At 42.2% G+C, this 19,925-nt stretch overlaps 1 protein-coding gene across 11 annotated transcripts in view; it reads right to left on the bottom strand.

The window, feature by feature from the left end:
* The window catches only part of OCA2 (OCA2 melanosomal transmembrane protein), a 381,861-nt gene that overhangs the window by 250,314 nt on the left and 111,622 nt on the right, over positions 1–19,925 (bottom strand). For all 11 annotated transcript variants that reach the window (XR_004666399.3, XM_055099067.2, XM_003828056.5 and 8 more), the window contains 3 exons: positions 18,836–18,960; positions 17,102–17,240; positions 123–255 (listed from right to left, as the gene is read on the bottom strand). Coding sequence is in view for 10 of the 11 variants with exons in the window: in XM_055099067.2 (XP_054955042.1) it covers positions 123–255; positions 17,102–17,240; positions 18,836–18,960 (397 nt within the window). In the remaining variant the exon portion in view is untranslated. The remainder of the gene's footprint in view (positions 1–122; positions 256–17,101; positions 17,241–18,835; positions 18,961–19,925) is intronic.

Here is a 19,925-nt window from a genome sequence, read left to right as displayed (position 1 = left end):
TCACTGGTATTGAGCATCCAGCAACCCATCAACAGATACTTCCTGATAAGAACTTCTCCTGGTAAACAAACAATATTATGGTCATGAAATCTGAGCCTACATGAGGTTGCACTTGTACTCACCAACAATCTCACTGGGTTCTTTGTTATAAAGCTTTCTGTTCCAGTAAAGGAGTCTGAGGAGCGGAAAGCAGACCAGGAGAACAAGGCAAATCCCAATGAACATGTGTGCAGTGAATCCGGCAAAGTCCAGGCCCTGGAAATAAACAAGGGGAAATGAAATGGCAGCCCGGGCATGGTGGCTCACGCCTGTAATCCCAGCACTTTCCGAGGTGGGTGGATCACGAGGTCCGGAGATGGAGACCATCCTGGCTAACACAGTGAAAACCTGTCTCTACTAAAAAATACAAAAAATTAACTGGGCGTGGTGGCGGGTGCCTGTAGTCCCAGCTACTCGGGAGGCTGAGGCAGGAGAATGACGTGAACTCGAGAGGCGGAGCTTGCAGTGAGCCGAGATCGCGCCACTGCACTCCAGCCTGGGCGACAGAGCGAGACTCCGTCTCAAAACAAACAAACAGAAAGAAATGGCAGACGGGCCTTTCCTCCGCACAGGCAGCAGCTCCCCGAGTCAGGGTCCAGGGAGGGCCAGAGCCCAGGAGGGAAGGGGCTCACCAGGAGTTCCAGGACCTTAGGCAGAGGTCCTGGAGCCCAATACAAAGCCCACGAAAGACCACGAATTCCTTACCATGATTTTGAAAATTGTTAACGTTTGTTTCTTTCATGTCGAAAACCAAAAACCAATTCTTACACAAATGACAAGCCATCATAGGAAGAAACAAAAACAGGCTACCACATCTAACTCAACCTTGGCTTGGTCCATCTTCACCACTAGATTGATGCCTTCCCCAAGACAGGGTGAAAAAAGACTGAATGGGACAAAATACTAAACTATTTGATAATATTTGTCCATTTAAAGGTAAGTTGAATTTTTAAACACTTCATTTAAGTCCCTGCCATCGGTTTGAAAGTGTCCTCGTGGCTGGAGAGCACAGCCCTTTGCATGGCACTCAGGGCCCATCAGGGCTGGGATAGCTTAGAGCATGGGGACCAGCCGCAGGGACTCAAGCAGGAACCTCTCCTTCCCGGCACGCTTCCTTTGCCTGCCTAGGGCTCTGCGCGTGGCCGGCCACTGAGGGTATCTTTAGAGTTGGGAAAATCCCCACTAGGTTGATTTGTCCTGGAATAAGTCAGCAGCGTCATTGGTTGGTTCTGTTCTTTCACACACAAACGTCCTGGAATAAGTCAGCAGCATCATTGGTTGGTTCTGTTCTTTCACTGACGTCCTGGAATAAGTCAGCAGCGTCACTGGTTGGTTCTGTTCTTTCACTGACGTCCTGGAACAAGTCAGCAGCGTCACTGGTTGGTTCTGTTCTTTCACAGACGTCCTGGAACAAGTCAGCAGCGTCACTGGTTGGTTCTGTTCTTTCACAGACGTCCTGGAACAAGTCAGCAGCGTCACTGGTTGGTTCTGTTCTTTCACAGACGTCCTGGAATAAGTCAGCAGCGTCACTGGTTGGTTCTGTTCTTTCACTGACGTCCTGGAACAAGTCAGCAGCGTCACTGGTTGGTTCTGTTCTTTCACAGACGTCCTGGAATAAGTCAGCAGCGTCACTGGTTGGTTCTGTTCTTTCACTGACGTCCTGGAATAAGTCAGCAGCGTCATTGGTTGGTTCTGTTCTTTCACAGACGTCCTGGAATAAGTCAGCAGTGTCATTCGTTGGTTCTGTTCTTTCACTGACGTTCTGGAATAAGTCAGCAGCGTCACTGGTTGGTTCTGTTCTTTCACTGACGTTCTGGAATAAGTCAGCAGCGTCACTCATTGGTTCTGTTCTTTCACAGACCATGTGCTTTTACACCTTCAGCACATCTGTGCAGGCACCTCCTGAGCCCCCAGCAGGACAGATGAGGCTCTTATCCCCATGAAGCTGGCCATCTGGCAAGAACTCAAGGTCTTTTCTGTAGTGTCCATGAATCACAGGTGCCACAAAGGGGGTCAGAGGCACAGTGACAATGCACGACCATGGGGAATGACAGGGGCAGGGTGGGAGGGACCACGGGCAGTCCAGCTCTGCCTTGGGACCCTTGGGAACCTCTTACATAGGTAGAGGGGTGGCAAGTCACACAGAACGTTAGTGAGGATCCCACGATGGGAGTTTGGAAAATCACCTTCCAAAGGTCTGGGTTTGAGTGATTTAAACTATATTAATTGTTCCTTATTAAAATTTATGTATTTTTCCTCTCACTTTTAGAAAATATGTGAAATCACTTTCAACATTATTAAAGATACAACACAACTAGAGGCCATTATCAATGAAGTTGTGTCAAAGTTTAGAGCTTGCCAATATACAATAATCTGAAATGCTTAATCCCTTGCAGTTACCGGTACATCCAATGGTTGTCCTTGAAAACAGCATTACAAATGACAGATGGAGCTATATAAGCTAATTCCTGGACAGATGGCAGGGAAACCACATAGAGGTGGGACTTTGCTTTGGGTGATCATATAGAAGAATTCACCACTTTCCCGATAGTTCTTCAATGGGGGTATTACATTGAATTTTGTGTTTATCTCTATAATTCATACCCCAGATATCTGAAAAAGATCCACGATACTTTTAGGGGCTTATGAAACTGTTTTAAATTCTTCTAAACTCAAAAGCAAAAAAAAAAAAAAAAATGAACTGTTGGGTCAGAGAAAATGATTTAAACTATAGTACTAATATATTTATACACTAGCTGGGTCATGAAATGCAATTGTTAATATTTTTTAGAGAAAATGTCCCAAGAAGACAGAAGTACCTATATCCTGAGTAATTCTTGGTCCCTCTAGAACACAATAACTATAAAGTTTTGCCCCATTTGAAATGTTGGGGCAATTGGAGAAAAAAGTGATGAGTAGATAAAAGAAAAAAAAAAAGTAAGGAGGTCCTGGGTGTGCGTCCACAGCAAAATGACACAGCACTGAGTGAAGCATTTGGTTGCTACTAGACTTGTGATGGGTGGATTCATCAAAAGAGCAATGATAAGGGAAAAATCCAAACTGATCACTTTAGGAAACAGGCGGATGCAGTGTGCAGTGGGATGCAGATGTTTGCACTAAGCTTATTAGGTGCAGGTATCTGGGCCACCCTGCTGCTTTTACGTGCCTCTATAATTTCCTAGACTCTCCTCTGTGTTCCCAGTAACAAAACCATCCACCAGCACACTCATATCAATTCAGCGCCTAAATGCGCTCTTTCTGCTTCAAGGTGCCACTTCTGCTTTGTATTGTTTTATTATAGGCTCCACTCAGTCATTTTCTTCTTAATTTTCCCCACTGTCCTCATTTGATGGATTAAATGGCCAAATATTAGGCACGTAAACCAAACAAAAGAGGAACCCTCAATCAGATCAGAACATTCCCAGATTCATAATCTACATACATTTAAGGGGACACGCCTGAGGGACTTCTGGCCCACCAATATCATTTTCTAGGAATGACGCTTCAGGCTAGCTCTGTGACAAGTCAAAATGGTCCATTAGGTTGCAAAGGAGGGGCTCAAGCCAAAATGATTTCTTGAATTCTTCCATGTGAAAATTTAAAAAAAAAAGCTTCTTATGAAGTGTTTAGCTGAATCTATTGAATATTTTAGTAAAATATGCATGGTGTAATTTGAAAATATAATCCTGTCTAGATGGCCAGTAAGGAGAGGACCCAGCACTGCAGGAATGCGTGTGGGCCGGACAGGGGTGTGGGTCTCGCTGCTTGTGAGGGATCAATCAAGCATAGGTGCAGGGGTCCTGGCACACATGGGTCTAAAGGAAGAGCCTCTGGCAGAGACACAGATCCCAGCATGCTGAAAACGGAGCAAGCCACGGAGGGGATGAGCTTTGCTAGCCAGTGCTGATCTGAGAGGAGAAAAAGGTCAAAAACGAAGACCCCTGAGCCCACAGATATTAAATAGGTGTGTGGAAACCAACAAACCAAAAAAAAACCCATAAAGGAAATTCAGAGGGGGCCAGAGAGGCAGAGCAGGGCCCACAAGAGGGAGACACTGTCTCAATTATCACCCAAGGGAGTGGGGGAAAAGCAGTAGTGGAGAAGCCAAAGAACTTCACAGCACATGCAGCATGGCAGGAACGCAGGAAAAACGCCCCAGCAGGCACGGCATGGTGGGAAAATATGAAGAAGGTCCCAGCACACACAGCATGGTGGGAAAATGTAAAGAATGTCCCAGCACGCACAGCATGATGGGAAAACATAAAGAATGTCCCAGCATGCACAGTACGGCAGGGAAAGCCTGAAGAACGCCCCAGCACGCACGGCATGGTGGGAAAACATTAAGAATGTCCCAGCATACGCAGTATGGCAGGGAAAGCCTGAAGAACGCATGCCGGGAAAACGTGAAAAACATCCCAGCACACACGGAATGTTGGGAAAACATAAAGAACATCCCAGCACGCACAGCATGGCAGGGAAAGCCTGAAGAATACCCCAGTACGCATGGCATGGTGGGAAAACGTGAAAAACGTCCCTGCACACATGGGATGGTGGGAAAACAGGAAGAACGTGGCAGTACCCACGGCATGATGGGAAAACGTAAAGAACGTCCCAGCATGCACAGTACGGCAGGGAAAGCCTGAAGAACTCCCCAGCAAGCACGGCATGGTGGGAAAACGTGAAAAATGCCCCAGCATGCAAGGCGTGGTGGGAAAACATAATTATAATGTCCCAGCACGCACAGTATGGCAGGAAAGCCTGAAGAACGCCCCAGCATGCCCGGCATGGTGAGAACACGGAAAGAACGTCCCAGCATGCAAGACATGATGGGAAAACGTGAAGAACGCCCCAGCACGCATGGCATGGTGGGAAAACGGGAAGAATGTCCCAGCAAGCCCAGCGCACAGTATAGTGGGAAAAGTATAAAAAGCATCCAAGTACACAACGTGGGGCATGAAGGGAAACCTGTCTTCTTAGAAAGATGCCATTCAGAAGCATAGGGGCACGCTTCCCTCAAGAGACTTTTCAGGTATTATTTTAAAGACAGTTGAATAGTTTTGTTCACCATGGTGAGTCTCTGTAGAACAGGCATAAAGGAGCAAATGTAACCAGCAAAGTAAAACTTTATCCTGTCAGCTTGTTAGGAGCTGAAGGTGCAGTGGGTTGGTGCGCGTGGATGCTACAGCCAGGCCGACTCATGCTTACCCAAGGGAGGCTTGTGGCTGGGGAATAAGTGGTTGTCCATGTGGTGGATCCTGGAGGTCCTCCCTACCTACCTGTCCAGTGCTGGAAATTCCACCGACAGAGAGTTATCCCAAGAGACCTGAGAGACCTAAGCCTCGTGCAGCAATGGTAGGCGGCAAGAACTTTCCTCACAACTTCCTGTCGTTTCTGCCTAATGCTCGGAAAATGTGGACGAGTTTTCAGATGTGACTTCTTTACTGTTCCAAACTCTAGTGCTGATTTATTATTCCTCCGAACTACATAAGTATTCATTTTCTTTGTGAATTTTTTTTTCATTAGCTTTAGGGGTGCAAGTGGTTTTCGGTTACATGGATAAATTATATACTGGTGAAGTCTGGGATTTTAGTGCACCCGTCACCAGAGTAGTGGACATTGTACATAATATGTAGTTTTTCATCCATCAACCCCTCCTGACCTCCCCTCTTCCTAGTCTCCAATGTTCTCGTTACCAGTGTATGCCTTTGCATACTCACAACTTAGCTCCCACTTATATGTGAGAACATGCGGTATTTGCTTTTCCCTTTCTGAGTTACTTCACTTAGAATAATGGCCTCCAGTTCCACCCAAGTTGCTGCAAAAGACATTAGTTCATTCTTTTTTATGGCTGAGTAGTATTCTATGGTGTGTGTGGGTGTATATACACGCATCTCTCTCTCTCAAATTTTCTTTATCCACTTATCTGTTGATGGGCATTTAGGTTGAGTCCATATCTCTGCAGTTGTGAATTGTGCTGTGATAAACGTAAGTGTGCCGGTGTCTTTTTGATATAATGACTTCTTTTCCTTTGGGTAGATACCCAGTGACTGGATTGCTGGATTGAATGGTAGATATACTTTTAGTTCATTGAGAAATCTCCACAGTATTTTCCATAAGGGTTGTATTAATTTACATTCAAACCAGCAGTGTATAAGCATTTCCTTTTTACCACATCTGTGCCAACATCTATTGTTTTTTGACTTTTTAATAATGGCCATAATGGCCATTCTGGCTGTAATAAGGTGATATCTCATTCTTTTAATTTGTATTTCCCTGATGATGAGTGATGTTCAGCATTTTTTCATATGTTTCTTGGCCAGTTGCATATCTTCTTCAAAAATGTCTACTCATGTCATTTGCCTACTTTTTATTGGGATTATTTTTTTTTCCTGCTAATTTGTTTGAGTTTCTTATAGATTCTGGATATTAGTCCTTTGTCAGATTCATAGTTTGCAAACATTGTCTCCCATTCTGTAGGTTTTCTGTTTACTTTGATGGTTATTTTCTTCTTTTCTTTTCTTTTTTTTTTTTTTTTGAGACAGAGTCTCTCTTTGTCACCCAAGCTGGAGTGCAGTGGTGCGATCTCGGCTCACTGCAACCTCTGCCTCCCTGGTTCAAGTGATTCTCCTGCCTCAGCCTCCCGAGTAGCTGGGATTACAGGCATGCACCACCACGCCCAGCTATTTTTTTATTTTATTTTTAGTAGAGATGGGGTTTCACCGTGTTGGCCAGGCTGGTCTCTAACTCCTGACCTCAAGTGATCCTCCCACCTTGGCCTCCCAAAGTTCTGGGATTACAGGCGTGAGTCACCATGCCCAGTCTGCATTAGCTTTTCAGTTTAATTAGATCCCATTTATTTTTGTTTCTGCAGCATTTGTTTTTGGGGTCTTTGTCCTAAATTCTTTGCCTAGGTCAGTGTCCAGAGGAGTTTTTCATAGGTTTTCTTCTAGAATTTTTATGGTTTCAAGTCTTAGATTTAAGTCTTTAATCCATCTTCAGTTATATTGTATATCGTGAGAGATAGGGATCCAGTTTCATTCTTCTACATGTGGCTAGCCAGTTTTCCCAGCATCATTTACTGAACAGAGTGTCTTTTACCCAGTTTATGTTTTTGTATACTTGGTTGAAGATCAGTTGGTTGTAAGTATTTGGCTTTATGTCTGGGTTCTCAATTCTGTTCCATTGCTCTATGTGTCTACTTTTATACTAGTACCATGCTGTTTTGGTTACTATAGCCTTTTAGTATAATTTGAAGTTGAGTAATGTGATGTCTCTAGATTTGTTATTTTTGTTTAGGATTGCTTTGGCTATTCAGGCTCTTTTTTGGTTCCATATGAATTTCAAGATTGGTTTTTCTAATTCTGTGAAAAATGATATTGGAATTTTGATAGGAATTGCATTGAATCTGTAAGTTACTTTGGGCAATATGGTCATTTTGTGATACTGACTCTTCCAATCCATGAGCATGGGATGCATTTCCATTTGTTTGTGTCATCTATGATTTCTTTCAGCAGTGTTTTGTAGTTCTCCTTTTAGACATCTTTCAACTCCTTGGTTAAGTATATCCCTAGGTATTTTATTTTTTTGGTAGCTATTGTGAAAGGGATTGAGTTCTTGATTTGATTCTTGGCTTGGTCATTGTTGGTATATAGCAGTGCTACTGATTTGTGTACATTGATTTTGTAACCTGAGATTTTACTGAATTCATTTATCAAATCTAGGAGTCTTGGAGGAGTCTAGAGTTTTCGAGGTATAAGATCATATCAGTGGCAAACAGCCATAGTTTGACTTCCTCTTTTCCAATTTGGGTACTCTTTATTTCTTTCTCTTGTCTGATTACTCTGACTAGGACTTCCTCTTCAGGAATAATTTTAAAATTAATTTCAAACTTAAGTTTTATTTCATAATCTGTTTTCTTCCTATTTGAGATCCTTGATGAACAACTAAACAATGCAAAATAAATATGCACATCATGTGAGGCAAATGTATGGCTGTGCTGTCACTATTGATAATGAGGCTTTATAAATTTATCTCTGCTGAAGACACTGTCCCTGAAACTATGAGTGCATCTGTGTCTCCATACAGAGAAGTATTTCCTTATCTCCAAACTACTGTGAAATAAATTAAAATCAAGGCCGGGCATGGCGGCTCATGCCTATAATCTCAGCACTTTGGGAGGCCAAGGCAGATGGATCACCTGAGGTCAGGAATTCAAGACCAGCTTGGGCAACACAGTGAAACCCCATCTCTACTAAAAATATAAAAATTAGCTAGGCGTGGTGGTATGCACCTGTAATCCCAGCTACTCAGGAGGCTGAGGCAGGAGAATTGCTTGAACCCAGGAGGCGGAGGTTGCAGTGAGCCAAGATCACGCTACTGCACTCCAGCCTGAGCAATAGGGCGAGACTCCATTACAGTTTAATTCCCAAATTCAGAGAAAGTCATTAAGTAGAAGACAAGGAATGCTGTCTTCAGTAAAATAAGGACAGTCCTAAGGCCATCTTCCCAGAGAATGTCACTTTGGCAGAAAATTGTATGACAAGCCTGGGCTGAGCCTCAGCAAGACCACAGAGTGTACTCACCTCCAGGGTCCTCACCTTTCTTTCCTACCATCATATTTAAAACCTGGATATCTTAAAAAGGCTTGTCATATGCCATGGAGGATTGTAGCAATGGTCTGACAGACTGCTCTTTGCCCTCAGTTTTCTACGTGGCTTGGTAGAAACACAGCCAGTGTCTGTCTTGGGTCACATCATATTGTTTAGTTCAGAATATTTCGATCTAGGACTGTAAGGGCAGGCTTAAAATGATGCAGAGTTAATTCAGATTGTGTGTAAGAAATACACCATGCCTAGGATTTTACATTAACACTAATGTGATGCTAGTCAGGAGAGTTAAACTGTTGCAGCATTCATTAAATGTTGTCATAAAAAGAAGAAAAAAAATAACAAGTTGAAAGCCAAGTTCTAAAGAGTCTAATGAAGTACAGTAGCCACATCTTCACGTGAACTATTTTTCTACCTATTCTACTACAACTTAGGTTTTCCACTAGAAATTAAGGTTTTAGGTTTTACACTTACATCTATGATCCAGTTTGAGTTAATTTGTGGATATAGTGAGAGGTGTGGACTAAAGTTCATTTTTCCTGAATATGAATATACATTTGTTCAAGGACAATTTGTGGAAAACGCTATCTTGTCTCTGCTGACTTAGCTTTGCACCTTTGTCAAAAATCAGTAGTTCACTTATGTGTGGGCCTGTATCTACACTCCCTACTTTATTCCATTTATCTATTTGTCTGTCTTGATGCCAAAACCACTGTCTTGGTTACTGAGACTTTATAATAAACCTTGGTGTCAGGAAGTACTAGCCCTTTCCATTTGTTTTTGTTTTCTTTTTTTGTCATTCTGGATACTCTGAATTTCCATATAAATTTTAGAATCAGCTTGTCAATTTCTACCCAAAGAGAAAACCTGCTATAGTTTTGATGGGGATCGCTTGAATTTATAGATTAATTTGGAAAGAATGGATACCTTAATAATATTGAGTTTTCCGGCCCATAAACAAGGTGTACCTCTTAATTTATTTAGATCTTCTTTAATTACTCTGCAGTTTTGTAGTTTTCAGTATATAGGCCTTGCATATGTTTGGTCATATGCAATACTGAATACAGCATATGTTTTGTGCTACTGTAAGTGAAATTTTAATTTTAATTTTCGGTTATTTATTGCTAAATATAGAAAACCATTAATTTTTGTATATGGACTCCATATCCTGCAACCTTGTCAAATTTATTTATTTGTAGGAGCTCTTTTGTGGACTGCACCAAATCTTCTACATGGACGATTGTGTCATCCACAAATAAAGACTTTTAATTCTTCCTTACCAATATTGATGCTTTGTTATTTCTTTTCTTGCATTATCACATGAGCTACATACAGCCTCCAATAAAATGTTGAATAAAAATAGTGAGAACAGACATCCTTGTCTTGTTTCTGATGTTAGAGGGAAATCATTCAGTTATTCTCAATGAAGTATGATGCTAGCTATAGATTCTCAGATGTTCTTTATTGGGTTGATGAATTTCTCTTTTATCCTTAGTTTCTTGAGAGATTTTATCAGTAATAGATATTGGATTTTGCCAAATGTTTTTTCTGCATCTATTGAGATGATCATATGGTTTTCTCATTTAGTTTGTTAGTATAGTAAATTACATTGATTAATATTTCAAATATAAGAATCTTCCATTCCTGGATAAATTCTACTTGGTTAAGATGTATTACCTATTTATATATTGTTAAATTGGATTTACTAATTTTTTAAATATTAAATCTATGTTCACAAGAAATATTTATCTATAGTTGCCTTTTCTCATACTGGTTTTGTCTAGTTCACCTATCAAGGCCTCATAGAATTAATTGGGAAATATTCTCACCTCTTCAATTTACTGTAAAGCTTTGTATAGAATTGGTATTATAACATTATTTTTTCCTTAACTATTTGGGAGAATTCACCAAAGAAGCTATCTTAGCCTGAGTTGTTTGTTTATGTTTGTTTTGTTCTTTGTGGGAAGGTTTTTAACTACATATTTGATTCTTTCTATAGATACAGGGCTACTCAGGTTACCTACTTCTTCTTGAGTGAAGTTTTAAAGAGTGTGTGTTTCCAAAAAATTGTTTATTTTATCTAAGTTGTCAGATAGTTTACATAGAGTTGTCCATGATCTTCTCTAAGAATAGTATTAATGTCTGTATGCTCTGTTGTAATATAACAACTCTTATTCTTGATATTAGTAACTTGAATCTTCTGTCTCATTTTCCTCATCAGCTTGGCGAGATGTTTATCAATATTATTGATCTTGTCAAAGAACCAGCTTTTGCTTTCGTTGATGTTCCCTATTTTTCTAGTCTGTATATATTTTTTTCTTCTGCTTACTTTTAGTTTAATTTCTCTTTCTGATTCCATAGGATAAAGCTGAGGTTATGGATTTGAGACACATCTTTCCAAATACAGGTGTTTAGTGTTATAAATTTCCTTCTAAATACTGCTTTAGAGTAGGGACTAGCACACGTGGAGCTGGAATATAGCCATATCCATTCATTTATGTGTTGTCTATGGCTGCTTTCTTGCTATATAGTGGTGCAGCTGAGTAATTGCAGTGGAGACCATACAGCCCACACGTCTATAAAATTAACTATATATGGCCTTTTAAGAAGTCTACTGACTTCTGCTATAGAGGAATCCCACAAATTTTGATATGTTCTGTTTTCACTATAATTCAACACAAAATTGCTCGGGACTGAATTGTGTTTCCCCGAAAGTACTGTGGCCAAAGCCCTACCTCGCCCCCTCAATGGGGTGGTATTAGGAGATGGAGTCTTTTGGAGGTGATAGGGCTTAGATGAGGTCATGAGGGTGGAGCCCTTACACTGGGATTAATGCCTGTATAAGAAGAGACACCAGAGAGCTTCATCTCTGCCTCTTCTCCCCGCCTCCCTGCCACATGAGGACACAGTGAGAGAGCGGCCATCTGCAAGCCTGGAAGACAGCCCTCACCAGGGAATGAGATCCACTGGATCTTGAACTTTCTAGCCTCCCGACTGTGAGGAATAAATTGCTGTTATTTAAGCTGCCCGTCTATGGTATTTGGTTATGGCATTCCAAGCTGATGAGTACAAAAATACTTTCTAATTTCAATCTCACTTTCTTCTTTGACCCTTGGATTACTGAAATGTGTGTTATTTAGTTTCCAGATATTTGAGGATTTTCCACATATCCTTGTTATTAATTTCTAATTTAATTCAACTGTGGTCACAGAAAATATTTTATATTACTTGAATCTTTTTAAGTTTATTGAGATCTGTCTTATGGCCTAGAATCTATTTCGGTTAATGTTTCAAGTGCAGTTGGAAAAACATATACATTCTTCTGATATTGAGTGGCATTTTCTATAAATATCAACTAGGTCATGTTAGTTAACAATAATGAAGTTTTCTATATCCTTGTAGATTTTCTCTCCACTTGTTCTTTCAATTATTGTGAGAATTGTACTGAACTTTCCAACTATAATTAAGGATTTATCTATTCCTCCTGCAGTACTACCAAGTTTCACATATTTTAAAGCTCTGTCATTGGTTGTATAAATGTAATTTTTATGTTCACTATATGAATTTACCCCTTTATTATGATGAAATGTTCTTTAATCCTAGAAATATTCTTTGCTCTGCAGTCTACTTTGTCAGATATTAATATAGCCACTTTGTTCTGATGAATCTTTTGCCATTCCTTTACTTTTAACTTGTGTCTATATGTATATATGTGTGTGTATATATAGAGAGAGAGAGAGAGAGACATTTTTTTTTTTCCTGAGACGGAGTTTCACTCGTCACCCAGGCTGGAGTGCAATGGGGTGATCTTGTCTCACTGCAACCTCCATCTTCCGGGTTCAAGCGATTCTCCTGCCTCAGTCTCCCAAGTAGCTAGGATTCCACGTGCCTGCCACCATGCCCGGCTAATATTTTGTACTTTTAGTAGAGACGGGGTTTCACCATGTTAGCCAGGATGGTCTTGAACTCTTGATCTTAGGTGATCCACCAGCCTCGGCCTCCCAAAGTGCTGGGATTACAGGCATGAGCCACCACGCCTGGCCTTGTATCTTTATATTTTAAACTTGTGTCTTGTAAGCAGCATAATGCTGATGTTCCCTGGCTTAATTTGGTTCCATTTACAATTTTTCAATTTCACAATGGTGCAAAAGCATCTCAACTTTGATGTAATGTACAATATTCAATAAGTTACATGAGCTATCCAGCACTTTATTATAAAGTAGACTTTGTGTTAGATTTTGCCCAACTATATGCTAATGTAAGTGTTCTGAGCACATTTAAGGTGGGCTTAGGCTAAGCTATGATGTTCAGTAGGTTAGGTATATTAAACACATTTTGGCTTATGATATTTTTAACTTACAATAAGTTTATCTGGATGTAATCCCAAAGTTAGCTGAGGAGCATCTATAGTTGGATGGGGCTTGTTTGTTTGATCTGACAATCCCTGCTTTTTAATTGGGATATTTAAACTATTTATATGTTATGTAATTATTAAATATAGTTAGGTTTAACTCTTGCGATTTGTTTTATATTTGTTCCACCATTTCTTTGCTTCCTTTTGCCTTTTTTCTAAATTCCATTCCATTAAATAAATACTATTTATGATTCCACTTATATTCTTTGTTGGCATTAGCTGTTACTCTTTGTTTTTCCTTTTAGTGGTTGCTTTAGAGTTTATCATATACATTTTTAACTTTCACGGACTACCTTCAAATTATATTAGTTTACATATACTATAAAAAATCTTACATTAATATACTTTTTTTTTTGTTTGAGACAGAGTCTCACTCTTTCACCCAGGCTGGAGTGCAGTGGCACAGTCTTGGCTCACTGCAACCTCCGCCTCCTGGGTTCAAGCAATTCTTCTGCCTCAGCCTCCTGAGTAGCTGGGACTACAAGCACGTGCCACCATGCCCAGCTAGTGTTTTTTTTTTTTTTGTATTTCTAGTAGAGATGGGTTTTAACCGTGTTAGCCAGGATGGTCTCAATCTCCACACCTCATGATCCACCCGCCTCAGCCTCCCAAAGTGCTGGGATTACAGGCGTGAGCCACCGCACCTGACACATTAATATACTTTAATTTCTTCCCTTCCAGGCTTTATTTTATTGTTGTCATCAATTCTACTTACATGTTACATTACTGTTTTCTTTAAACAATTATCTCAAAGTGGCTTAATTTTTTTTTGTTTTTTGAGACAGAGTCTCGCTCTGTTGCCCAGGCTGGATGGAGTGCAGTGGCACGATCTCGGCTCACTGCAAGCTCCGCCTCATGGGTTCACGCCATTCTCCTGCCTCAGCCTCCAGAGTAGCTGGGACTACAGGCACCCAATACCACGCCTGGCTAAGTTTTTGTATTTTTAGTAGAGACGGGGTTTCACCTTGTTAACCAGGATGGTCCTGATCTCCTGACCTCATGATCCGACCGCCTCAGCCTCCCAAAGTGCTGGGATTACAGGCGTGAGCCACCGCGCATGGCCAGTAATTTTTTAAATTATGTGAATTTACCCATGTAGTTACCCTTTTCAGTATTCTTCATGACTTTGTGAAGATCCATGTTTCCATTTGGTGTTATTTTCCTTCAGTATTCTTCATGACTTTGTGAAGATCCATGTTTCCATTTGGTGTTATTTTCCTTCTGCCTTAAGGACTTCCTTTAGTATGTCTTACCATGTGGGTCTGCTGCTGATGCATTCTTTTTAGCTTTTCTATATGAGAAAAAGTCTGTTTTCTGTACATAAGAAAAAGAGATTTTCACCGGGTGTAGTATTCTGAGATCACAGGTGTTTTCTTTCAGTATTTAAAGGTATTGCTCCGTTGCCTTCACACGTGCATTATCTCTAAAGAGAAATATATTTTCGTCTTTATCTCTGTTTCCTCGCCTGTAACATGTCTTTTTCTTTGGAAACTAAGATTTTATCTTCATCTTGCTTTCAAATAATTTGATTATGATGTGCCTTACTGTAGTATTCTACGTGTTTCTTGGGCTCTGGCTTCATTGAATTTCTTGATTCTGTGGGTTTATACCATTCATAAAATTTGGAATTTAGGACCATTTTTCAGATGCCTTTTTCCATTCCCCTCTCTCCTTCAGAGATGAGAATTGCATATGTTAGGCCACTTGAAATTTTCCCATAGCTCACTAATGCTTTTCAGTCCTTGTTATTATCTTTTTACTCCCTTTCATTTTGGATCTATGTCTTCATTAATCTTTCCTTATGTAATATCTAATATGCCACTAATCCCAGCAAGTGTATTTCTATCTCAGACATTGTAATGTTCATGTCTAGATGTTTGATGTGGGGCTTTTTTAATATCTTTAATGTTGCTACTTGGTGAATATCTGTAACACCATTATAATAACACTTTTAATGTCCTAGTCTGCTAATTCTAACACCTGTGCCTGTTCTACGTTAGTTTCAAATGGTTTGTGTCATCGCTGTCATAGGTTATATTTTCTTGCTTCTTTACATGCCTGATAATCAGTGATTGGTTGCCAGACATTGCAAATTTTACCCTGTGTGTTGTTGAATATTTTTGTATCACTCTAAATATTCTTGACGTTTGTTCTAGGATGCAGTTAAAATACTTAGAAACAGTTTGATTCTTTGGGGTCTTAGTTTCAAGATTTCTTAGGTGGAAGCAAAGCAGTGTTCAGTTTATAGTTAATTACCCCTCATAACTGAGGCAAGACGCTTGTGAGTACTCTACCCAGTGCTCCATAAATTAAGAGGTTCCAGTCTGCCTGGCAGAACAGATATCATTACTATTCCTGTCGTGTGCGTCAAGCACTCGCCCTCTCATCTTTCTGGGTTGTTCTCCCCGGGTCTCATGTAGTCTCCTCGCATGAATGCACTGATCTGAACACTCTGCTGAACACTCCAAAGGGACCCTCTGAGGATCTCTGTGGTTCAGCTGTGTCCTCTCTGGACTCTCGCTGCCCTGGTCTCCCCAGACTTTCAGCTTCATCCTCTCAACTCAGGGGGTCTCATGGGCTCGGCCAGGGTCGTCCCTCCCTGCACTGCACTCTGGAAGCTCTCTTGAGGTAGTGAGCTGGAGCAGTCATAGAGCTCACCGCATTTGTTTCCCGTCTCACAGGGATCACTGTCCCTTTGTGCCTGGTGTCCAGTGACTTGGTTACCATTGTTCCATGTGTTTTGTCTGGTTTTGGTTTATTTTTGTTTGTTTTGTTTGACTATCCCAGGCAAGAGAGTAAATCCAGGCCCTGTTACTCCATGTTGGCCAGAAGCAGAAGCTGTGCTGTCTTTTGTACTCATCTATATCCACATACAAACACTCTAGGATGCTATTTGCACCAAAATATTAAAAGAATTTACCTCTGGTTTGTGGAATTATGAATTTTTATTGTGTGTGCATGTGCATGTCTGTGAGACTTCTGTTTTCTACCAAAAAAATTATTACTTTTTTATGGAATGAAACTAACAATACAATTTTTTTCTAAAAATACTTCTATTCCATGATCATGAGCTCCATCCTGGTTAACAGGTGCCCCTAGCATAAACTGCAGGGTCTGTTACCAGCTGACATGCTCCAGGGTGGCATGACCATGGCTGCACACCTCAGCTCACATGGCAAAGTTGGTGAAGTGTTGCCAAGCAGTTTCCCACGGCAGCTAGGGAATGCAGAGCCATACTCAGAACCTCTGGAGCGCGCTGCTTCCATGAAGCGGCCATTAACACCCTGGAGCCATGGATTCTCAAATGTTTAAATATTTTTATGGAACACAGTGTTCAAATACAAACACACTGACACCCTTCAGGCGCACACACACACAAACACATCATCTATAAGAAATAACACCAATGTGGAAGCATTTTCACTGATGCCTCAGAGGAGGAAGATTGAGAAAATTCTAATGATCAAAGAGTACAGAATAAAAATTAACGATATAGTTCAATTTTCACCTTGAAGATATGTAGAATACCTTGTACTTTCTAATACTTTGTCTTTATTACAGTATACAAAGAAATTATACCCTAATATTTATATGGGGCTTTCAAAGAATTTCTAAAGACATTCATTTCTGACCCTTAAAAAATAAATTTTAAGTCCTTCATCAGTAAACTAATCCACCACAGTTTGGGAATCCCATATCTCCAGTGAGAGGGAACAGGTCATTTTGTTTTTAATGTAAGTTGGAAGAAACCTCAGTTCCTATTAATACAATTAATATAACATACTATGACTAACTACATCATGCTATCCAGTCATTTCTTTAAAAACTGATCAGAATGAGTATGAAGTCAATTCAAGCCAGTTAACTCTAGGATTGAAGGACCAGTCACCTAACATCCCAGTCTTGAGATGCCCAGTAGCACTTACTGTGAAGAGGTGGCGTGATGATCTTGATTTCTAACAAAGGCGTCCATGTGGGGTAGAGCGCTAAGTAAGTGGAGGTATGCGTTTACTGGAAGCAACCCTAGCATGCTGGTACGTACCATCTTCCTCAGCTCTTGGTTGGAAACAATAATGACATTTGGAGGGTCCCCGATGGCAGTGGCAGCTCCTCCAATGTTTGTGAAGATCACTTCTGCAATCAGGACTTGTCTTGGATCAAGGTTGAGCACCTCACACAACCTGTCACAAATGGAGGAAAATGAAAGTAGTCCCACTATACTCATCGTGAAAGGCCCACATGCAACCCAGAGATTTTTAAGGCGCTTGCTCGTATAAGGGAGGCGCGCGCACGCGCACACACACACACACACACACACACACCCCTGTGGGGAAGGCAGTGCTGGGAGGAATGAACAACTGCAACAACTCCCGCAGGCCACAGCTCACTCCGAGAGTTACATTCCTTTCCAGAGTGAGCCTCCAGCCACCAAACCCTCAGTGTGGTCAGGTACCCTTTCCCCAGTGCTCCCAGGTCTGGAGGGAGCACTGGCCCCCAGGGCAGGGCAGGCCCTCCACAGGCAAGCCGGTGCTGTGGGGGTCAGTGTGGAGGCAGTGCGGATGGCTCACACAGGGCCTGCTGACTCAGCCCCTTTCCCACCTCCCCCTTCCTGGACACCAAGGCCCTAGGCTCTCTTCTCACCCCCTCCCTTTGTTTTATTCATCTATGTATTTTCTATTTATTTACTCTGTATTGCTATAATACATACTAGATATACACATACATACATACATTTTCAGGGTGCATATGATAATGTAATAATTCACATAATCAAACCAGGTAACTAGGACAACCATCCCCTTAAATATCAATCTGTTCTTTACCCTGGGAGCATTCCAGTTATTCTCTTCTAGCTATCTTGGAGTGTACAATCAATTCGTGCTAACTGTATTCACCCTACAGATCTGTCAAGCCACATTCTACAGCTGTGGAGCTCCACCATGGCCTCACACTAGATTTGTGCTGGAATCTGGGAGTCCTACGACTTGGCCAGCGCAGACCAGTGCCTGGGAGTGGGCCCGGGCAGTGGTGCTCTACAGCTCCCCAGGGGACCCAGTATGCACACAGTTGGGAAACATTGCTCTAAAGAAAGTGTAGAAGGCACATCACAGCATCCCCCACACCTGCTCATCCACACAGCCCACTCCCACACAGGACCTGGCCTTGGGTCTCACTCAGAGGCCTCCCACCACCTCAGCAGATGGTGATGGAGAAGAACATGGACAGGGACTCCTGGCACCTGGGCACCTGGTGGTCTGGGGTGAGCCGTTTTTTGTTTGTTTGTTTGTTTTTTGAGACGGAGTCTCGCTCTGTCGCCCAGGCTGGAGTGTGGTGGCGCAATCTCAGCTCACTGCAACCTCCGCCTCCTGGGTTCAAGGGATTCTCCTGCCTCAGCCTCCCCAGTAGCTGGGATTACAGGCACGTGCCACCACGCCTGGCTAATTTCTGTATTTTTAGTAGAGACGGGGTTTCACCAGGGGTGAGCCATTCTTGTCCACATGTCTCCCCATGAGACCACAATCTCCAGGAAAGGAAGGCCTATGTCTTCCACCTCCTGCAGGCATTTCTGCCACCAGCTTCTGAGGCCCCACTGCTTGTAGCATGTACTGCAGTCACACAAAGCAGACACGAGCTGGACTGGAATGCAGTGAGCTGTGGGCTCAACCACCCACCTTTTCATGCACCTGAGAATGGAACCTGGAGCCAGGCAGTGCAAGCAGAGCCCCTGCCTGCCAGAACCTGGCCGCAACCCCCACGGCAGAGGTGCTTTGCGTACCTTATGGTCACAGGCGTGAAGAGGAGCATGGTGGTGACGTTGTCCAAGAAGGCAGAGAGGACGGCCGCGATGAGACAGAGCATGATGATCATGGCCCACACCCGTCCCCGGGAGAGCCGGTATGCCTGGCCACACACACACACACAGAGTACAAGCCAGAGTCAGCAGGCTCATAGAACAGAGGCAGCCTTTCATTAGTGACTTTAAGAACTGGGAGCCAAACTAACATTACCCCATGGGTTAAGACGTAGACCCACGGAGTCCTAGGGGGGCCGAGATGAGACAGTGCTGGCCATCGAAGTTCCTAGACATTCTAAATCCTCCCTAGCCAGCACTGTCACCCCTCTGAACCTCTTCCTTCACAGAGCCCCTGTGATGGTTAATTTGTCACAAGGTGATGACCCTCAGTCCCCGTAATGCCATCGGTATTCTGGTTAGACAACCTGGGCTTTGACATTTGGGATCCATGTGAGCCTAGTGTCTGCTGATCTCTGGGGAACTAAGGGATACTTTTAATAGTAAGGAGTAATAGACCAAATATCTACCTGGCATGTATAAGGTGGGGCACAAAGATGACAAAAATCACAGCTCAGTTCCATCATTCAGAGTTTGCAAAGGGCTTTGTTGAGTAATTTTTTTTTTTTTTTTTTTTTTTTTTTGAGACAGAGTCTCACTCTGCCACCCAGGCTGGAGTTTGGTGGTGTGATCTCGGCTCACTGCAACCTCCACGCCTGGGGTTCAAGCAATTCTCTCGCCTCAGCCTCCCGAGTAGCTGGGATTACAGGCGTGTGCTACCACGCCCAGCTAATTTTTGTATTTTTAGTAGAGATGAGGTTTCACCATGTTCACCAGGATGTTCTCAACCTCTTGACCTCGTGATCTGCCCACCTTGGGCTCCCAAAGTACTAGGATTACAGGCGTGAGCCACTGCGCCCAGCCTGTTGAGTAATTTTTAAAAAGACCTTTTCAGTTTCAAAAATAATATATATTCAAGCACAGCACTAGACTGCATTAGCAGGGCATGGTACATGTTGAGCTCTCCTCTTGCCAACCCTGAATGACAGGACAGGTACAAATCCTGGAGGCCAGA

The sequence above is a fragment of the Pan paniscus genome, chromosome 16 (assembly GCF_029289425.2).
Source record: "Pan paniscus chromosome 16, NHGRI_mPanPan1-v2.0_pri, whole genome shotgun sequence".
NCBI lineage: Eukaryota > Metazoa > Chordata > Mammalia > Primates > Hominidae > Pan > Pan paniscus.
Note: the sequence above shows the minus strand (reverse complement) of the source record. Positions and strands in the feature narration are given on the sequence as shown.